We start from the raw sequence: 22,219 nt of genomic DNA on the forward strand, positions 1-22,219 counted from the left end.
TATCTCTGTGGCAAATATTATTTTTTTCTTTTAAGCATAAATGTAATGAAATGTAATGAGGTTTTTGAAAATGTTTAACAGTGGACTATAAAAAGTGTGTGTGTGTGTGTGTGTGTGTATATATATATATATATATATATATATAATAAAAATATATTGTCTGAAAGTAATGTATTGTCTTATCTTACACATTTTTGCTGCTTAAGTAAATCTGTTTTGTTTTAAAGACGTATAGTTATATTGGATCTGTCAAATGCGAGATAAAAATACTGATTAACTGAATTATTTTTTTGCAGAAGTGTCACTATAGTTTAGTTTTTTTATAGTTCGTTATAACAAACCTCATTTATTTCACAGGAGAGCTTGGCGTTGGCTTGTGAGCATGTGAAGAAGATCCGGGCTGACATGGGCGGCACAAACATACTGGCTCCTCTCAACTGGATCCTACGGCAGCCCATGCAGAGAGGTCATCCTCGCCTCCTCTTCCTCCTGACCGACGGAGCCGTCAGTAACACGGGGAAAGTTATTGAGTTGCTCCGCAGCCACGCCAGGTTCACCAGGTCAGAGTTTGCACATTCCCATTCATGCATTTGCAAGATGCTTTTTTTCAAAGGAAGTTACATTGCATTTAAGGTGTTTATTTGATCAGTTCATGCATTCCCTGGGAATCGAACCATGACTTTGGCGTTGCAAGTGCCATGCTCTACTGCTACTGTATAATGTGCTGTTGCATTATAATCTCAGATAATAGTTAGCGTCCTTCAAATATGATTGTACTGTGTAATTAAAAGGTTGTGCTAATGTATTGATCGGAACATTTGGTGGATTTTTAGGACATTTGGAAAGTTTTCATCAACTCAAGATCTATTTTATTTTTTACTAAACAGCACACATTGACTTATTCAACAAGGTCATGAAGCATTTGCTAATGAGTTTGGAAGCCATCTCTGAGTCTGGCAGAATGTCTATTAAAAAGTAATAATAATATTGAAAACCAAGGAAACAGTTCAACCAAAAGGTAATATACACAAATGTGGCTCATCAAAACACATCATAGGTTTGACCGTATTTGTTCTTATTAGAAATGCAAATACTGATTCAATTATAATACTTTACCTAATTGTGAACAGTGTTTATTTATATACTATTGTTGAATTTAGTATATAGAATTTGATTTATTTGAATTTTTTCAGTTTTTAATTTTAATTTTAATTAATAAGTAATTTTAAGAAGTAATTTTATGTGATTTGATCATTTTATTAGTTTTTATTTTTATTCTATTTAGCTTTAATTATTTATTTCAGTTTTGGTAATTGTTGTACTTAAACTTATTTTATTTCAGAATAAGTTCAAATTTTTTGTGTCTAATATTTATTTTTTCAGCTTTATTTAAATTTATGAAAGCAATTTTTACTAGTTGTAGTTAGACAATAATTACAACACTGATGACTCAATTTCAATGGTTTTGGACAGATTTATAATTATTCTCAAACATAAATGTAACTGGAAAGACAATTTACTATATAAAATTGATTATTAATCCAATAAAAACTATAATGTTTCTGCAAACTAACACAAACAGATGTTAAAACAATAGTTCCCATGAAAGTAAACAATCTGTCATTCTTTACTCAACCTCATGTTGATATCGTTGGAACATAAAAGATATTTTGAAAAAGTTTTCAGTATTTTCTTTTAATGAAACTCAATGTAGACCAGTTTGAGCCCCAGAGCATCTTCTTATGTGTGCAGAAAAATAAAGTCACTCAGGTTTGAAACAACACCAAGGTGAGTGAATGATGACAGAATAATCATTTTTGAGTGAACTAACTCTGTTGAATATGCTAAATCACACTGAATAGCATTCACTATCATGACTTGGAATATATTGCTGGAATCAAACATCATATATGGTGCCTTTTTAGTGCAAACCAGCTTCTGATCATAATATGTTTTCATTTAAATGGAAAAGAGCAGCTTGGACAGTCTTAAAAAAATATCCTATTTTATATTCCACATATAAAAGCCATCAGGTTTTGGAACGATTTGCTGATTAAACGACTCATTCAAATCTTGAATTGTTAGGTGAACTAATCCTTTAATATCGTAGGTTCAAGGATACAGAGCTGCAGAACTATTCAGGTAATAAGATCATAATCAGATCAGTGCAGCCGCTAGCAACAGTAAATTGATGTCTCTCCGTCTAATCCTTTTAGATCTGCACTAGCCATAATATATATTGGGATTCACAGGCTTTGTTTCCGCACTCCGCTGCTTCCCAGAGGCTTCCATCTCCCACCTCCAGCCCATTTATCACCTGCCGAGATGTTCACCTCAGAGAAGCACTTTTTGTCTTCCCCGTCCTCCTAGAGCAGATGCTACAATAGCTTTCTTTCAAATGAATGGAGGAACCGTGGGTTTTAATAGCCGTTCCTGCAGTACAATAGACACACGATGGCTGGGAAGTGAAGCTGTGGTGTAATTTACTGCTTAAACACCACTTGTCCTCCACAGACGATCCAGACTAATCACAAATGTGTCTTGCTGCACTCCGTTTCTCTGCTGTGAGGACCCGACTCGGCTTTCTTTGCTTGTTAGGGAAGAATGTTTCTCAGCAAACTGATCCGATTGCCCAGCCACCCTTTAGTAAATGGACAGATGTGTTCCCTATTATCTCATATCTCACACGCGGTGAGCCGCAGATGTTGCTGCCTACACTGAAGGTCACTCATCTTCATTTGTAGAAATTTCAAATATAACTTCAATATATCAGTTTGGTTCCAAAACCTAGTGAGCTGCCTACCAACAGCATTTTAAGACATCACAGGAACTGTAGTAAACAGCGTATCTTCATGCCTGAAATGATCATTAGTGGCTACATTTTACTGACGTTGTGCACATCACAGAATTCAACATTCAACACAGAATTCAACATGAAAAATTTAGCGTGCATAGCTATAAGCATTTTTTTCAGGTTTAAGATAACTGTATATGCCAAATTCTAATTATTAATTCTTTGTTTTTATTTATATATAATTTATTTACTCACATAGTTATACTGTAAATACTTAAATATATATATATAAAAAAAAAATTCAATAAAAAATGAACCATTGTACCCAATGCTCATATGTAGTGTGCATGTGTATGTATGTATATATATATATATATATATATATATAGATATTAGTGCTGGGCAACGATTAATCATGATTAATCGCATCCAACTCGGAATTCGTGCTCTGCATTTATCCCATCCAATGTGCACACACACACAGCAGTGCACACACACACACCGTGAACACACACCCGGAGCAGTGGGCAGCCATTTATGCTGCGGCGCCCGGGGAGCAGTTGGGGGTTCGGTGCCTTGCTCAAGGGCACCTCAGTCGTGGTATTGAGGGTGGAGAGAGCGCTGTACATTCACTCCCCCCACCTACAATCCCTGCTGGCCCGAGACTCGAACCCGCAACCTTCGGATTACGAGTCCAACTCTCTAACCATTAGGCCATGACTTCCCACGCATGTATATATTTAAGAAAAATGTTATGTTTATATATTAAATATATTTATATATAATATAACTTATATGAATGTAAATATATACATGTAAATATTTTCAAAATATAATCAGTTTAATCAGTTTTTCAGCTGTAAGTCTCTGTCGAAGACTGTGTGCCGTATGCAGTTGCAGTCGATCTAGAATGTTCCTAATCAGTCTGTTTAATTACGGATGTTTCCTTAGAAGGCAGCTGCCTACAGTATGTAGGCGTCAGACAGCAAGCAGGCTCACTAGGCTGTGAGACAGAGAGTTGCACAATCTATGTTAGTTACTGAAGAAGATTTGATGCTTATTATTCAAATAAACAATATGAATACTGTATGTTCCTTACTGGCTTTCTGACAGCACGCTTGCCAATCCCAGAATTAATAAAATTCAGCAATAAAGCTCAGAGAATTAAAGTGATATTGTCTAGCAGAGCGTTATCCAGTAGAGGTGCAGTTTCTTCATAATGTGATGCTCTTCTGATGTTTTCACAGACTCACTGCACCTGTCGTGTCTGTGTGTGTGTGTGTGTGTGTTTGCATCATGGCAGGTGTTACACATTCGGGATAGGCCAGGGTGCATGCAGGAGGCTGGTTTTAGGACTGGCCGCTGTTTCCAGAGGCACAGCTGAGTTCCTGGCAGAAGGAGAACGACTGCAGCCCAAGGTCCTAATTTCCTCTGACATGCTTATCTTCCAGCGCAACAGCCTGCTATCTTGAATGTCACCGCAAAGCAATTACAGCAGCCATGTAAATTGTGGAGTGTCCAAATGTATTAGCAATTAACAATTCATTTTGTTTAGTCAAACATCAGTTAGGATAGTAATCATAGCTGACAGCACATTTAATTTTCTTTCCTTCTCTCCCTGGTGTTTAATATTAGCATCTATATAGTTTCCCTGTTTTATTTCTATAGACTGTGCTCTCTTGACAGAAACACTAGATAAGTGTTTGACCTGGCAGTTATTTGTGTCTTTGGCAGATGATTAAGTCACTGAAGAAGTCCTTGACATCAGTCCTGACTGACATCTCCATTGAGTGGCTGTATCCAGAGACAAAGGAGATCCTGCTCTCTCCGGTCGGAGCGACCTGTCTGTTCCCTGGTGACCGGCTGATTGGATACAGTGTGGTCTGTGATACCTCCAGATATCACTCCAACCCCAAATCAGTAAGTCATCCATAATCTGCAATTATTATTCTATATTTTTATATTATTTATATACAATATATAATTGTAATTAATTATTATTATTGTTATACAATATATAATTACATTATACAATAATATTAATATTGATAATTATTAGTAGTATTGGTAGTAGTGTTATAATAGCATTAGTTTTATTTAGATAATGCTATTTTACAATAAACTGTATTTTTTTATAATAATAATAATAATAATGTATTATTATTTATAAATATAAAATAATATATGTTTTAATGTGAATATGTAATGTTTTTGTTGTATTATTAATATTATTTAGATAAATGTTGTTATTTGAAAATATACCGTATTTTCATATATCAAATAGAAACAATAGTTAATCTGTAATTATTATACTATTTTGTACTATTATTTATATTAACAACAATAAAAATAATAATTAATAATATTATTATTATGATTACTGTTTTCAAATTTACTGTATTTTAATATGACATCAAATATACACTTATTATTATTATTATTTAGATAATATTGTTATATTGTTTAAAATATATTGTATTACAATGTATTACTTATTATGAATATGTAATTTTGTTGTTATTAATATTATTTAGGTAGATACTATTGCTGTTATTTGAAAATATGCATTATTTTCATATAATATCAAATAAAAAAACAATGATTAAGCTGGAATTATTTACTATATTTCTATACTACTATTTATAACAATAATAATAATAATAATTATTATAGTTGCTGTTTTCACATTTACTGTATTTTATAATTATATCAAATATACACAAAGTATTATAATTTACATAATATTGTTAATATTTGAAAATATATTGAATTTTGATGTATTACAATGTCGGATATATATACTAAAAACACAACAATACTTAATCTGTGTTCATTATACTATATTTTTATACTACTACTATTTCAGAATAATAAGAATAATAATTATTATTATTTAATATAACAATATATTATTCTTAATAATAATTATTAAGAATCATAATTTTATTATTTACAGTCATTATCTGAAAATACTACATTTTGATATATTATAACATCACATATATGTAAATATAGGCTTTTGTATAACAAGTATTATATTTTTTTGTATATTATTTTTGTTAATGCAAATATAGATTGTAGAGCAAAGCAAAAAGCTCTCAGATGTCTTTTCTCTGCTGTAACAGGACAAACGGAGGCGGTACAGCATGATGCGTTCCAACGAGTCGGCCAGTTCAGTGTTCTATCACTCTCAAGAGGAGGATGCTGGGAAGGTTTCCTCTGACGGTCAGGGGCCACACAGGGACAATCAAGTCGGCTCACTGTTTGACGGTTGCCAGGAGACCATGTCTGAGAGCAGTCCTATTGCCACGGAGCAAGATATTATGGGTAAAGCACAGCTCAAAGGGTAAACGTGTGTAAAAAAGTAGTCCATACAAGAAACAGAATTTTTATTTTTGGATGAACTATTCCTGATGTCTCCTGATCAAAGAGAGGTTTCTTCATGAAGTCAGCAAACATTACGATAAATTGAGATTAAAGAGAAAATAAAAAATCCTTTTTTACACAGGAAATTATATAGCCACCTCTCCGCGAAGACGTGCTTACAGCACCAATCAGATTGTAGATTACAACCCCATGAAGAAGGCCTACACCCCCAGTGACCCCAGCTCAGTGGTGGGCAAAAACCCTCTTAGAAGAGCAAAAGTCCAGGAACTCATAGGACAGACACATCCTGACCACGGAGCTCAGTGGAAAATGGACTACCAGGTTGGTAAATGCTTCAACTACAGTACACTACAAGCTACAAACAACAAGTAACTAAGTACATTGGAGCTAGATAGATTAATTAAATTATACTATCTACGGTTATTTAATCAGAGCTCATATTTGAAGTATGGGGTTTTGTACTAATGAACACTCAATTAGGATGACAGTATCTAACTTGAACAGCTACATTTATACAACCAAAATACCTTTACATAACTCAAAAACATTGGTGAATCATTTTTGTGAATCAGTTCATTAAAATGACTCTTCCAAACAAGCAATTTGACTGGAATGAATCAGACTTTCCTAAGATACATATGAAATAGTACCATTTAGGATGAACCGACTCACTAGAAAGCATCAGATTTCCCAACACTACATACAGTATGAAAGCGAGAGAACTGTTTAAGATGAAACAATTCATTTGAATGAATCAGATTTCCCAATGCTACATACAGTATGAACGCAAGAAAACTGTTTAGGATGAACTGATTCACTAGATTTCCCAATACCACATACAGTATGAAAGACAAAGAACCATTTAAGATGAACTGATTCACTAGAATGAATTGGATTTCCCAACACTACAAACCGAGAGAGAACTGTTTAAGATGAACTGATTCATTTGAATGAATCAGATTTCCCAATAAGACATGTAGGAGAGAGAACTGTTCAGAATGAAATGATTCACTAGAATGAATCAGATTTTCCTGCACTATGAGAGAGAAAAATATTTAGGATGAACCAATTCACAAACATTTATCAGATTTTCCAATACGACATACAGTATGAGAGAGAACTGTTTAAGGTGGACCGATTCATTTGAATGAATCAGATTTCCCAATACAATATATAGTATGAAAGCAAGAAAACTGTTTAGGACGAACTGATTCACTAGAATGAATCAAACTTTCCAGCACTTCATATGAGATAGAAAATCATTTAGGATGAACCAATTCACTAAAATGAATCAGATTTGCCAGTACCATATGAGAGAACTGGTCAGAATGAACTGATTCACTAGAATGAATCAGATTTCCCAATATAAAAGAGAGAATCATTTAGGACGAAGCACCCAATACCACATATAAGAGAGAAAACCTTGCAGAATGGACTTATTCACTAGAATGGTGATTCATAAACATAATGTGCCATTGATTTTTATGAATGATAATATCTTAAAATACATATTCTGAGTAAGCAATAAACAACATAACTTGGAAATAATCAGTAAACATTTGTATCTGTTATCCCCTTTGTGCATGTGTGTGTTGACACAAAGCAGAGGGCTTCTATTTAGGATGTAGTTGTTTTCTTCAGAAGAAATGTCTGTAGGCAGCCTTTGCCGTGCCATCTGCTATAGTCCAAGCATCTGCTATGATATGAGAAGAGCTGCATTGATTCATCTGTTTGTTCCAAAGGGTTATTTGAACTCATTTCTGAGATCTGTGATGAGGATGTAATTCAATCTTCTTACCGCCACATCCACATAAATAGAGTTTAGATCGCACAGTCAGCGGAAGATGAATTACAGTTCCCTGGACGATTAAGCAATGGAAGAATGTGCATAAAGGAAATATGTTTTCAGTTGGACACTTTTATGATGTGCAATCATGGGCGAAATATAAATGCACCCAGTGGGAGAAAAAAAGGTTGTTTGGCCATCACAAAAGACGTGCCAGTGTTTATACAATGAGGCTAAAAATATCCCTGACCTACAGACAAATTAGGATGTAATCAAGACCACAACGGAGAGGTGTGCATCCTTTGTGTGCAGACAGCATACAGAATTACCAAATTTTGCCATAAGTTAAATATATTAAGGTTCTGCAATATATAAATATATTGTGGAAACTTAATTTCCTGTAGAGCTGCTTTGCAACGATTTGTATCGTAAAAAGCGCTATACAAATAAACTTGAACTTGAACTTTGTGACTGATAATGATGGCCGTACTCGTTTCATGCATGACAGTTGAGCTGAATGACCGAGGAAAACCCTCTCCATTCACAACAGGCCTCCTGAGGAGACTTCAGGATGCTTGTATGCATATAGTATGGCAGCTTTCCTAATTGACTACAGTACATTTCTAGCTCTCTGTTTAGTAATTGCACTGCTCAACATTTTTGGTGGCCAACCTGTAATATTTTTGTCAGGTACTCGAGTTATAAAATGTAGTTGAAAGTTGAATTGAGTTTATTCAAACCGATAATATTGATATTTATTATTTAAATATTATAATATATATTTATTATTATATTATAACATATATTAATGTAATAACAACATATATAATAACATATTTAAATAATTTACACAATTAAGTATTTATTTAATTTAAATATGAATAAATTAGCAATGTTTTCATGTTGGTTGTCGCATTTCTCAACATTTTGGGTTGTCAGGCTACATAAAAATGTGGTTTATGTGGTCAAATTAATTCAACTGGGTTTATTGTTATTTATCGTTTAAATAGTATTATATAAATAGGAACATTTTTAAATAATATAAACAATTTATATAAACAAAATATTTTTTTTTTAAAACATGATTTAATAAGCAATATTTTTATTGTAATATTCTGAATATTGGCATATTTAAATGATAAAAACATTTAAATATTTGTTTAAATATTATTTAATAAGTGATATGTTTTCATGTTAGTAATCACACTCCTCAACATTTTAGTTCCCTGTAACATTTTTATCAGGTTACCTAAAAATGTGTTTACTGTACTTGAGTTAAACTGGTCTTTAAAATATAATAAAGTAATAAAATATTATTATTTAGTATCCAAAGACTATTTTTTTTTATTTAACATATTTAAATAATCTAAAAATATTTATTATTTAAATATCATTTAATAAGATTTTTTTAAGTAATTTTTTTGAGTAATTGCTCGTTCCTCAGCATGCTGGCTGACAAAATAATGACACGTCCTGTATTTATCACTCCTTTTTCATGACATTGTTTTTCGAATTCAATGAGTTGAATACTCAGAATATTGCAGTGATACTCCTGAATATTGCTGACACCCTGCCAAGAGACATATTACATCCAGACACTTGCGTTCGTTGTCCAGGGCACAATTAGTTCTGACAACTGTGTCAAAACCCTTGATGGCCACGATAAAATTTCCAATGTCACGCTCTTGGAAAGGAGAGAAGATATCAAAAGTCCGGGCGACACTCGGTACTGCAAGCAATTGCCCGTGGAAATCTTATCAAAAAGGGAGTGAGAAATATTACAGATTAGCTACGGCAATAACAAGAGTCCTTGATTTCCCCTCAATGCATGCAATAATGACTTTAATGGTCCTTATTAGCTCTTCAGCAGGCATCAATTTTTCATGAACCAAATTACCATTAGACCCAAGTGAACAGAGAGCCATGGCTATATCTGGCACGGTTACGCCGACTCAAAGAATCATTGTTTTCATAAACTCCCTCTACATGAGGTGGAATAAATTAGATTGTATTTATGAGTTAAACTTTCAAAAAAGTCAGAATAATATTAATTTGTATGTTTTAATATTTTATTTTTATATTTAATATATTTGTTGTTTTTTATTAATGTAATTATTTTAAAATATTTTTTTCAGTAATTTTTCCAAAATATTAACTACTAGTCAAAAGTTTGGAATAATTTCATTTTATTTATTTTTTGATTTCTGAAGAATCGTGTGACATTGAAGACTGAAGTAATGATTTTTTTTTTCAAATATATTACCCTTTAAAATATATTAAAATAGTAGAAAAATTGCAGTAATATTTCAAAATAATACTGTTTTTACTGTATTTTTCATCAAATAAATGGAACCTTGCAGAGCAAAAGAGAGTTCTTTCAAAAACATTAAAAAAATCTTAAAAAAAAAAATTCCGGTAGTGTATATTATAGTATTATTTACATGTTAACTGTCAGTCCTGTGTCTTGTGTTCCCCCTCCTCTCGTGCCCAAATTTGGTCAGTTTCCTGTTTCTTGTTCTAGTTTAGTTCTCATTATTTATTAGTCTCCAGCCTTGTGTTATTAATTATCTAGTTTACTCCTCGTTTAGTTTTAGTACTTAAGCCCTGTGCTTCCCTGCCTCTGTGTCCGGATGTCTATTGTCATTCCGTGTCTCCAGCGTTCCCTGAGTTTGGCTCATTAAAAGGATTTGTTTGAAGAGTTCCTACGCCTCCTCGTTTTCCTGCTCCTATGAAGTGTGACAGAAGTTGTGACATTAACATTGTTAACATTTGATATTTTAATTAATTTATTTTTGATTATCATTTAAATGTTAACATTGAAATAACATTTGCATTTTAATATTATAATGAAACTTTATAGTTTTATTTTTAAATATATGCAAATTAGGCATATTAAATCATTTTAAATATGTAGCATACTATTTAATATGCCTGTATTTATAATTATGTTTTTGATATTATAAACCTCTTTTCTATTTGTCTTGTATTGTTGTACTTTTTTCCCAATAAATTAACTTGCTTACAAATACACACAGCTCTCTTAAAGGGAAAGCAGGTTTCAAGAGACATTTGAGCGCTCTTAAAAGATAAATATTTGCCATTAATCTATAACTGTGCCTGAGTTATAACTAGATGATGATCTAAATCTTAAAAATAAATTAAAATACATTATAAAACATTGCAAAAACAATTAAATATTCAGTATTAGAAGATAAATGTCTACATCAAATGTGTCATTTTGGATTAGGTAATTGAAGTACAGTGGCATTGCAGAGTGAGCAGAAGGACTAATTAACTGTTGCTCGTTTCTCCATCAGCCACAGCTGGCCAGCCTGTGTGCCACATCCTCAAGAGGACGTCCCATAACTGCTCACAAACCTCCAGCGCAGCAACCAGAGGGTCTCCAGGGAGAGTCTAAGGTGGATCAGACCCATCCCGGCCCAATCGTGGAAGACGGCTCCAGGTCCTCAACTGACAGCCCTTCTTTAGGCAGCACCGGCGATGCAGGTTGGTCCTTTGCTGCAGTCCTCAAGTATGAGAACAAAGACATCAATGTCTGATGCATAATAATCTTAGCGCTGCTTGGGCTCAAGAGTTAAACCGGCTTTAAACACTGTAATTTAATCCCATAATCAGCTGCACAGTGTGGGCTGTGTGGACGCTTAACATTATACACTGAGCACTGACTGAGAAACTACTCCTGAATCTGCTAATCAGTTGTAGTTGTAAAAGCCTTATATAAAAGAATAAAATCAAATTAAGTTGTAAATATGAATTTTTCTGATTTCTTACTGCTCTAAACATTTTCATCAACTAGATATCACTCTTTGTTGAGTGTTGTGAGGAGTAAACTCCACAAGCCAGCGGTGATATTATCAGTCTGTCTGTTGAAGGACGTACTGACATTTGTACACGTCTAAGTATAAAAGTTTAAACTCTGAGGATTCAAACATGGTATATGCATGGAATTAAAAACTATTTTTAGACTGGAATTTTACATTTTGAAATTCGACTGGAAAGATCGTGGAAAAATCATAGAAATTCAATGGTCAAAAAATGTGGGTAAGATAACTTGATGTTTTCGAAAAATGTCTCTTTTGCTCACTCAGGCTGCATTTATTTGATTAAAAATACAGTAAAAATTTGTGAAATGTTATTACTTTTTAAAATACCTGTATTCGGTTTTTAATATATTTTAAAATGTAATTTATTTCTGTGATGCAAAGCTGAATTTTCCAGTCTTTCTTCAGTGTCACACAATCCTTCAGAAATCATTCTAATTTGCTGATCTGATGCTCAAGAAACATTTTTTCTTATCAGTATTGAAAACAGTTGTGATAAACTGTGATACATTTTTTCAGAGTTATTTGATGAATAGAAAGTTCAAAAGAACAGCATTTATTTGAAATCTTTTATGACATTATAAATGACTTAACTGTAATTTTTGATCAATTAAAATTGTCCTTACTGAATAAATACATATAAAAATAATCATACTGACCCCAATCTTTTGAATGGCATTGTACTGTAAGATGATATGAGTTGCCTATAAATTTATATATGGTTTTAGATGAGCAGATCTGTTATTGATTTAATACTGGTGTTTAATGTACTATAAAGTCTCTCAATTCATAACTTTTAAAGCACCACCATCAAAACACAGCTTATGTAACCAATCCACAGTATTCAACAATAAATCTCAAGACTGTCAGACTTCAAATCGCCTGCTGTGAGCAATTTTCTTGTCATTATCCATAGTCCGTAGATCTCGGTTTTTATGGCGACCATCAGCTAATAGTTTTGTGCAATAAAAAAGATATTCAACCTAATTCCCTGTTATTTACCATATTAAACAGCTACATGTTCTCAGATTCAGACATCTCACTCTTTTTCGGCACCATGAGAGTTGCATTTTTAAGACAGCGTGTCAAGTTTGAAATAATTTCAAAACTAATTTTTACAAACATTAAACGGGTAGCTCACCCAAAAATGAAAATTCTGTCATTACTTACCCTCATGTCGTTCCAAATCTCACTGTAAGAACTTTCTTCTTCCTCAGAACACAAATTAAGATATTTTTGATGAAATCCGAGAGCTTTCTGACCCGGAACTACCATGTTCAAGATCAAGGTTTGTCAAAAAAGTATTCTCGCAGCTTCATAAAATTTAGGATTAGGACTACATCCTAAATTTACTGATGTCACTTGGACTATTTTAACAATGTTCTTACTACCTTTCTGGGCCTTGAACGTGGTAGTTGCATTGCTGTCTATGCAGGGTCAGAAAGCTCTCGGATTTCATAAAAAATATCTTAATTTGTGTTCCGAAGATGAACAAAGGTCTTACAGGTTTGGAACGACACGAGGGGGAGTAATTAAAGGTGGATTGTTTCACTTTTGGGTGAACTATCACTTTAATGCTTTTTAGCCCCCTTTAGCTGTTTTTAAAGCATGAACATATCCTAAAAATGGCATTTCAACATAAGATGTGTTTCTGATGTTTTCAGCAGGAAAAGCATCTGTTAATACTCTGAATATTATGTTTACCTTCTGTGCGTTTTCAGATGTCTACACGCATCAGCTTTGTGAAGTCGAAACGCCCCAGGATCCCAACGCGCCACAATTCAAGGCCAGTCAAGGAAAGAGAGATTGCAAAGTGGTCATATCAGGACTGCTGTGTGGGAAACCCATGAGATGGGAGTTGGCCTTTGACATCCAGCCTTACCTTAAAGGCCGAGAGCGGGAGGAGAACGTTCACGAGGACCTGTGGAACGAAACCTTCCATCACCTGGCGGGACTCTCCATTATTCAAGACTTTGAACACATGGCGGATAAAGAGTGTGACATTGAGCATGGTAAGGTCGAATTACCAAATATTGAAACATCCAACTTGCTTGAATATTTGACCAAATCCCTCTGTCATTTCTTGTAGGTTCTGGGAGAAGGTATCAGCTTTACGCCATCCACACGAGCAAAGCCTGCAACATCTTGAGCAAATACACAGCGTTTGTGCCTATCGATCTGGACAGCAATGAATATTTACCCACCTGCATTGAGTACAGCCATCCCGGTAGGTCATTCTTCTAAATCATCTGACCTCACAAGGCCTGGCAGTTGCAATCATTACGTCAAAGACACTCTTCTCAGGAAGAAGAAAACAAGGAGGAGCACAGGGAAAACAGATGAAGCAGTCGCTCCTGGCTTAAGCACACAATTAGATTATTGTAATGACTTCTTGTGTATTTGTTTATCTCCAGGGGAGGATCATAAACGAAGTTCGCACTGCAGTTCTCGTTCCGGCAGCAGGAAGAACCGTGGTTACTCTGTGGGTCTGGGTCGCTCGCAATCAGGAGGTTTGCCTGGGCAAGATGATGCAGCACTATGCTACAGTAAGATTGATGACAAAGTACTGACAATTGGCTTGTCAGTTAAAAATTGATGGATCATAAAAGACTTGATTTTTATATTGCATGAAAAGGACTAATGCGTGGTTTGATTTCACTTATTCTTTCATTTCTTCTGGCTTTGAATCTATGGCAGTCCCTAGAAACATTTAGTAAAAAGTTATGAAATTTGGCACACTTATTGAGGAGAGTGTCAACTTTTATCATACCCCATTTTAAACTCTTGTGCCACCAACAGGCCAATGTTTGAATATTTTATTTTAAAACTAACAACCAGTCGTTAGACTTTAAGTCAGATAATCTTGAAACTGAAGAATTCTGATATATGAAACTGCTAAATGCATGAACATATTTGATGGTGAGGATGCCAAACAGGAAGTGAGACTTAGTTTTCCAATGCTTTGGTCTATTGAATGCATTGTTTAGCAGTTAATTGACAGTAACGGTGGTTAAATGTCACAAATGCTTAAAAACATCATAACTTTGGGATAACTTTTAATCTGACAATACAGTATCAGTTTGATGAAATGTTGGTCAAAAGATACTGTACACCGTAAGTCTGGTGTCAGTAATAAAAAATAAATAAATATATATATATATATATATATATATATATATATATATATATATATATATATATATATATATATATATATATATATATATATATATATAAAATAAGGATCCATTAAATTGGACAAATGTGACAGTAAAGACATTTTACAATGTTACAAAATATTTATATTACAAATAAATGCTGTTCTTTTGACATAAATGTAAAATCTCCAGCAGGGAGGGGTGCTATGACCAAACAAACGTACAAAGTGCATGTTATTGTCAAATCTTCAGCTCAGACCCATTTTCAAACACACTTGGATGTGATTCCTTAATGCTAGTTCAGATAACTGCTTTCATTCCAAACTGATTTCAAAAGGACTTGTGTCTGCACCCTAAAACGCTTCTTTGCTCTGTAGACGTAGATGATTCATCCCAATTCCCCTGCAAAACACCCTCATCCTCCAGCTGGGAACGATGTAGGTCTTCTGAAGGTACTTTTCTCTGTCTGCATTCACTTGGTTACGTCGGTTATTACAGTCTTGCAGGTGTTCAAGCATGCCAAACAAACACAGCAGCATTAATCACTCAAGGTTGTAGCTGCTGAATTCATTAATTAGATTGGACCTAGAGGAGCATAGGTGAGTTTATTGAGTGCTCTTTGCCTTGGAGAGCAGTGTATTTGTTTGTGTGTGTGTGCTGGGCAATAGAAATCATCAGAAACCAACCTGCTCTCTCTTTCAGCCTCTCAAAGGAGTCCGTCGGTGACCTCTGACCACTCGCAGAAATCAGTCGAGAGCCTTTTCTCCGTCAGGTGGGTGTAGACAGAGGGACAGGATGGGGAAAGAGCAAACAACGTCCACAAATCAAGTTACACTATTAAAAAAACACTAATTCATAAAACACAAATGAATAATTCAGCAGTTTGCATCGCTCCTGCGCCATTGTTTTAAATCGAATTTTAAGTCGAATTTGCATTTTGATTGCTTTTGGTAGTCTGTTGGGTGCATGTAATGAGTTCAACTCTCAGAGAAGACAGACATTCATTAGTCATTAAAAAAAATTAAGATAGGAGATGCATAGGCTGACAATACAACGAATTTGTGCAGGAATTCAGGCTATTTTGTAATAATTTTGTTGTGAAGGACGTAATGCTTTGTTACAATTAAATGAATCAGTGTGACAATTATCTTCTCTGGTAAGTGTTTGCTCTCTTGACATCAAAGGTTTTGAAAAATTTGCCTAAAAAAAAAAAAATTTGCCTAAACTTCTTGAGTTTAAGTGAATGTATGAAGTGAAGGATACTCCAGCCCGAAGAAGTGTGAAAATGAAGTTAGTCAAAACCACTCAGTTTCAGTTTTAATTAGCGCTTGGCTTTAAGAAACACTGACATCATGTGCAGAGGGTAAATGAACTGCAGGGTGAATAATGTATCACCGAATATTATGAATATGAATTATTAGGGCATGCACCAATGGTTTTACAGTGTAATGTATCAATCTTTGTTAACTAATTGGTTCAAATGCGGCCAGGATTATATCCTAACTCCATTCAAATTCCTATATCTTAAGTGCATAAAACCAAAATTTAAAACAAAAGATAGATGGTACTCCAGACACCAAAATAAACACTTCCTTTTCGTGTCTGGAATCTCTTTCACAGTTTTACCTCGCGCTGTCACTTGAAATGTCAGCCAAACTAATGACCAAAACGTGCGGAGTGGCGCTATCAGGGATGTGTACACACCTCACAAATTAAAGTATGTGAAGGGGCAGATTTCACCTAGAAAAAGCACTTTAGACGTGTCTGTGCATTTAATGACGACAGTGAGGCACTGGAGTAAAAGGTGTTGTTTCTTTTTGCCTCCAGCAAGCTGAGCCTGAGCAGGACACGTCTCCTGACGAAAGCCGCTAGGGGCTTCATGAGCCGGTCGCAGAGCAAAATCAGCAACTCAGTGGGAGAGAGCGAAAATGACAACAAGGACTACATCCCTCTGGTTTCTGTCGCCATATTCTGCTTTCAGGATGTTGATGCTCTGTGGTTTCAGTAGAACATACATTTGAAGTCAACATGAAATTGAAATTGCCCCATTAACTTTTGTAATGCAAGTTTTTTATATGTTTTTTATGCGCAGCACGGTAGGAAATATACAGCTACTGAATAAAGTTATCCTACACTTAATTTTAGATTGAATATAGATGAATCCTAAAAGCTACAACAGTTATTGATTTCCTCTTTTTTTTGTTCTTTTATTAACAGACATCACAGCAATTGGGTTATTAGGTTGTTTGGCTGCTATTACTTTAAGAGCTGCCGCTGCTAAACTTGATGCGGATCTGACATGCATTGTATTTTCTCAGAGCGAGCAGATAATTAACCTAATTAACACGAGAACAATTAACAAGATAAGAGCTGTATACACAACAGACTTACCTCTGTTCCTTGACAGTTTTCCAGCATCCCTCCACCACCCCATCTCCCCACTTACAACTCATTCTATCCTAACAAGTGGGGGGTGCACTCTGGGAGACCCTCACCTGCGTTGACATGCTTATATAATGTGTGTATGTATGTGCATATATGCACTCACTGGCCACTTTATTAGGTACACCTTGTTAGTACCGGGTTGGACCCCCTTTTGCCTTCAGAACTGCCTTAATTCTTCGTGGCATAGATTCGACAAGGTGTTGGAAACATTCCTCAGAGATTTTGGTCCATATTGACATTTGCTGCAGATTTGTTGGCTGCACATCCATGATGCGAATCTCCCATTCCACCACATCCCAAAGGTGCTCTATTAGATTGAGATCTGGTGACTGTGGAGGCCATTTGAGTAAAGTGAGCTCATTGTCATGCTCAAGAAACCAGTCTGAGATGATTTGTGCTTTGTGACATGGTGCATTATCCTGCTGGAAGTAGCCATCAGAAGATGGGTACACTGTATTCATAAAGGGATGGACATGGTCAGCAACAATACTCAGGTAGGCTGTGGTGTTTAAACGATGCTCAGTTGGTACTAAGGGGCCCAAAGTGTGCCAAGAAAATATCCCCCACACCATTACACCACCACCACCAGCCTGAACCGTTGATACAAGGCAGGATGGATTCATGCTTTCATGTTCTTTACGCCAAATTCTGACTCTACCATCTGAATGTTGCAGCAGAAATCAAGACTCATCAGACCAGGCAACGTTTATCCAATCTTCTGTTGTCCAATTTTGGTGAACCTGTGCGAATTGTAGCCTCCGTTTCCTGTTCTTAGCTGACAGGAGCGGCACCCGTTGTGGTCTTCTGCTGCTGTAGCCCATCTGCTTCAGGGTTCGACGTGTTGTGCGTTCAGAGATGGTATTCTGCATACCTTGGTTGTAACGAGTGGTTATTTAAGTTACTGTTGCCTTTCTATCATCTCTAACCAGTCTGCCCATTCTCCTCTGACCTCTGACATCAATAAGGCATATTCGTCCACACAACTGCCGCTCACTGGATATTTTCTCTTTTTCTGACCACTCTCTGAAACCCTAAAGATGGTTGTGCGTGAAAATCCCAGTAGATCAGCAGTTTTTGAAATACTCAGACCAGCCCGTCTGGCACCAACAACCATTCCACGTTCAAAGTCACTTAAATCCCCTTTCTTCCCCATTCTGATGCTCGGTTTGAACTTCAGCAAGTCGTCTTCACCACATCTACATGCCTAACTGCATTGAAAAAAGCAAATGAACAGGTGTACTTAATAAAGTGGCCGGTGACTGTGTATATATACTGTATATATACTGTATATACTATATATATGTGTGTGTGTGTGTGTGTTATTTATATACATGGATTATCATATACATGGATGATTTGTTATATATTTACAATACAGATATATAAATATTGTGTATTTATATACATATAGAAATTCTACATATAAATTATATATAATTTATATATATTCATTTATTTTGAAATTTATATTAAAATAATGACTTGTAAGCATAATAGTAATATAGTAATAGTAATTACAATACAAATATGTAAATATTGTGAGTTTCAAAAGGTCAGCATAACAAAATGTCTGACAAACTTCAACTAGTAATGACGTCATTGCATGTATTGCATCCACTTGCCTCATAACCTATAAATAGTCGGTCAATACTCACCCCGCACACAAAGGCAGTCTTCTTTACGTAGAGTGAGTAATAGATCTGTTGACATTTAACAAGCACGGATCAATATCCCATGATCTCGAAGTCTGGTTAAATGAGATGTACTATTTGAGTAGACTATATGGGTCATGGCAATTACTCAAAGTAAACAGTGATGAGGCGTAACAAAATCAGTAGAGCATATTTTTAAGGCTAATGTAATTGACAATGCCTAAAGACCTTAAATGGCTCATTGATGTTCCGTCTCTGAGCTTGTTTATATGTTTAAGCACTGATTAAGCAGACATTATGGCTTCTACTTCCTGTTGCAGGTGTCATTGCAGCTGTCCTGTGGGGCGTTCATGTTGAACAGTTCCTTGTGTGACGCAATCAACGTGCCCATGGACAAGCTGAAGTGGACGTCGCCCTTCACCAGCCACAGAATTAGCCTTACCCACGTGTCCCACTCTGGCTCCCGGCGCTCTGAGAGTCTGGAGGTCCACCACAGCCCCTCGCCTCCTCCAAAAGACTCAGACTTGAACGCTGAATGCAAGGAGTTGGTGTCCCGCACGTCTTCATCCTCATTTCAGGCCCAAAGCCCTCGGATGGAAGGTGAGCCCTCGCTGTTGAGCGGCTTCTCATCGATGTCAACCGAAGCCCTGCCATCACCTATCAACTCTTTGTACGACAGCGGACGGGGGTCTGAGTCTGAAATTGCGGAGACACTCCTGCCGGGTTCACCTGGGATCCTGCAAAGGGCCGTGCAAGACCCCGAGGGGATGGTGTGGGCAACCGCGGTTGCTCTGGCCTGGCTGGAACACAGTTCGGCCAGTTATTTCATCGAGTGGGAGCTGATCGCTGCCAAGGCCAGCATGTGGCTAGATGATCAGATCGTCCCAGAGGGCCGAGACCTGTCGTCGGTCAAATCTGCGGCCAATCAGCTCTTCATCATCCTCAGACACTGGGACGAGAACCTGCAGCTCAACATGCTCTGCTACAACCCCAACAGTGTGTGAGGCCTGATAGAGTTGGGACGAAACTTCAAATTATGCGAAACGAGGGTTTTACTCGCCTTGAGTTGTTTTAATGTTTATTCTGTGGGTTTTGTTTTAGTTTTATGAATAGAAATCATACCAGTATTTCATCCGAAGGCCGGAAACATACTCTGCACAGGTACATAGACGCCAGTGTATTGCAAGCTTATTATTGTATATATGTAACTTGTTTCTTGCATTACTGTAGCAGTAACAAACCTGTAAAAGACTGTATATGTCTCCTATTGAAAAAATATTACAGGAAGTTAAATTACTCACAGTTGTGAGTAAAGTTGTATTTATAAGAAATAGATGCAATTTAGTGTTATTTTAGTATTATTTATACACAGTATTATTACAGTTTTTTTTATTAGGGTTTTATATTTGTTAATTTATGTTTTTTATTTAAATTTACATTTTGTTTCATTTTTAGTCATTTTAGTTTTAGTAACTTTTGTCGGCTTTTATTTTAATCTTACTATTTAGGTATAATTATTATTATTTTTTATTGGTAATTTTAGTGTTTTTATTTCCATTAGTTGCCAAGGCAACATTTGTCTTTTTTTTTGTTTGTTTCCGTTTTACATCAAATTTTTATTTTATTATTTTAGCTTTATTTCAATGAACACAAATGTTTTTAAAGATTTTAGTTAACAATAATAACCCTGTTGCGACAACAAGAAATAGTGACAATTGTGTGATAAAATGTACAATTACAAGATATTAATTCAAAGTTAAGAGAAACAAATTTGCAATTGTGAGATATTTACTTAGAATGATCAGATATTATTTCATTTACAATTTTTTTTTCTTCAAAATTGTAAAATAAAATGGTACAATTACAAGAAATAGTCACAATTCTTTTTATAATTTTTGCATTCTGAGGTGGAAACAGACTTGCGTACAAACTTCAGTAATCGAGGGAAAATTTAGTTTTATTGTCTAATATTTGTACCATTAATTCAATCACTGTTTTATTCATTTGGAAGTAAGTAATGGGAGTAAATACTGTAGGTGCAATAGCACCCCTTGTGGCAACCTTGACAATGCAACTCGTACTTGTTGAATTTTGAATGGATACATTTCAAAACTGTGAAATCGAGTTAGCATGCTGTAGCTAGAAGTGTTTGCGTTCACATATTTGCGTATATGTATATTATACTTATAGTATAAGTATATTCCGGGCCAAACACCACCCAAAAAATGTGCATGTCTTTGCAAGATTGTGTTTTTTTTATCTTGTCTCTGAAATGATGACGTGCATATGGTTTAATAAACTGTCTGGTTGCTGCTTTGGAAGATTTTGTACCATAAACATTAATCGTACGAAGCCTTATAGTGACTTGTTCATTAGTTGGCGTGGTTGACTGCTACTGTATATGTGGCATTACAGGCTGTTTTAGCTGTCAGAGGATCCAGTGACTTATAAGATGCAGATACATGTATAACATCATGCAATGTACAATTGTTTGCCTTTTCGATCGTTAAAGATGTCAAATCGTCGCTGGAACGACACTTTCAATTGCTGTAAGTGCTCTCCAGTCTTAAGTGCCTAACCCTGCAGAACTTTCTGGACTGTTGATATGAACGTTGTACTGTTACTGCAATGCGTAATTGATTTTGTTTTCATTTTGCTGATTATATTTATCGCTGTGTATGTATTGTTATAGTACTTTGTTGATGTCAGTTCAAAAATTGTACAGAAAAATTCTAAAAGATTGGCTGTAAATATATGTTTAAAAAAGTAGCCTAAATGAGAAAATACAGAAGCTAGTGTATCTCTCGGTATATCGCACTGGTTTATTTTATTATCATACGTATTACTCCTCAGGTATTGCTCTTGAGTACAGTTGTCTAAGTAGATAAATGAGAGGTTTGTGGAAAGATCTTTCATCTCAAGGATCTTTTCAGATCCAACCTCTCTTATGCTCTTGTGACAGTGGCAGCTGGTTTGTGAAAAGTGTATTACGTCAGTCAGTTGTACTTTGTACTTAAGTGTCGAATTCACTTCAAGTCATGTGTACTTGCTAGTGCAATGCTGGACTCTAACTGCATGTAATAAAGTTAATTGGAAAAACTGGGTCTCTTTATTTCCACTATATACGACAAAAATATAAAACAATAAAATCAGTA

At 35.3% G+C, this 22,219-nt stretch overlaps 1 protein-coding gene across 1 annotated transcript in view; it reads left to right on the top strand.

The window, feature by feature from the left end:
- The window catches only part of LOC306860828 (von Willebrand factor A domain-containing protein 5B1-like), a gene marked incomplete at both ends in the record, with an annotated part of 34,484 nt that extends 14,416 nt beyond the window's left edge, over positions 1-20,068 (top strand). Inside the window, 13 exons of the mRNA XM_079402774.1 lie at positions 358-560; positions 4,098-4,212; positions 4,529-4,714; positions 5,920-6,121; positions 6,303-6,502; positions 11,285-11,474; positions 13,531-13,821; positions 13,899-14,036; positions 14,224-14,355; positions 15,345-15,419; positions 15,670-15,739; positions 16,795-16,921; positions 19,385-20,068. Coding sequence (XP_079258900.1) covers positions 358-560; positions 4,098-4,212; positions 4,529-4,714; positions 5,920-6,121; positions 6,303-6,502; positions 11,285-11,474; positions 13,531-13,821; positions 13,899-14,036; positions 14,224-14,355; positions 15,345-15,419; positions 15,670-15,739; positions 16,795-16,921; positions 19,385-20,068 — 2,613 coding nt within the window. The remainder of the gene's footprint in view (positions 1-357; positions 561-4,097; positions 4,213-4,528; positions 4,715-5,919; positions 6,122-6,302; positions 6,503-11,284; positions 11,475-13,530; positions 13,822-13,898; positions 14,037-14,223; positions 14,356-15,344; positions 15,420-15,669; positions 15,740-16,794; positions 16,922-19,384) is intronic.
- Between the last annotated feature and the right edge of the window lie 2,151 nt (positions 20,069-22,219).

Source organism: Barbus barbus (genome assembly GCF_936440315.1).
Source record: "Barbus barbus genome assembly, chromosome: 41".
Taxonomy (NCBI): Eukaryota; Metazoa; Chordata; class Actinopteri; order Cypriniformes; family Cyprinidae; genus Barbus; species Barbus barbus.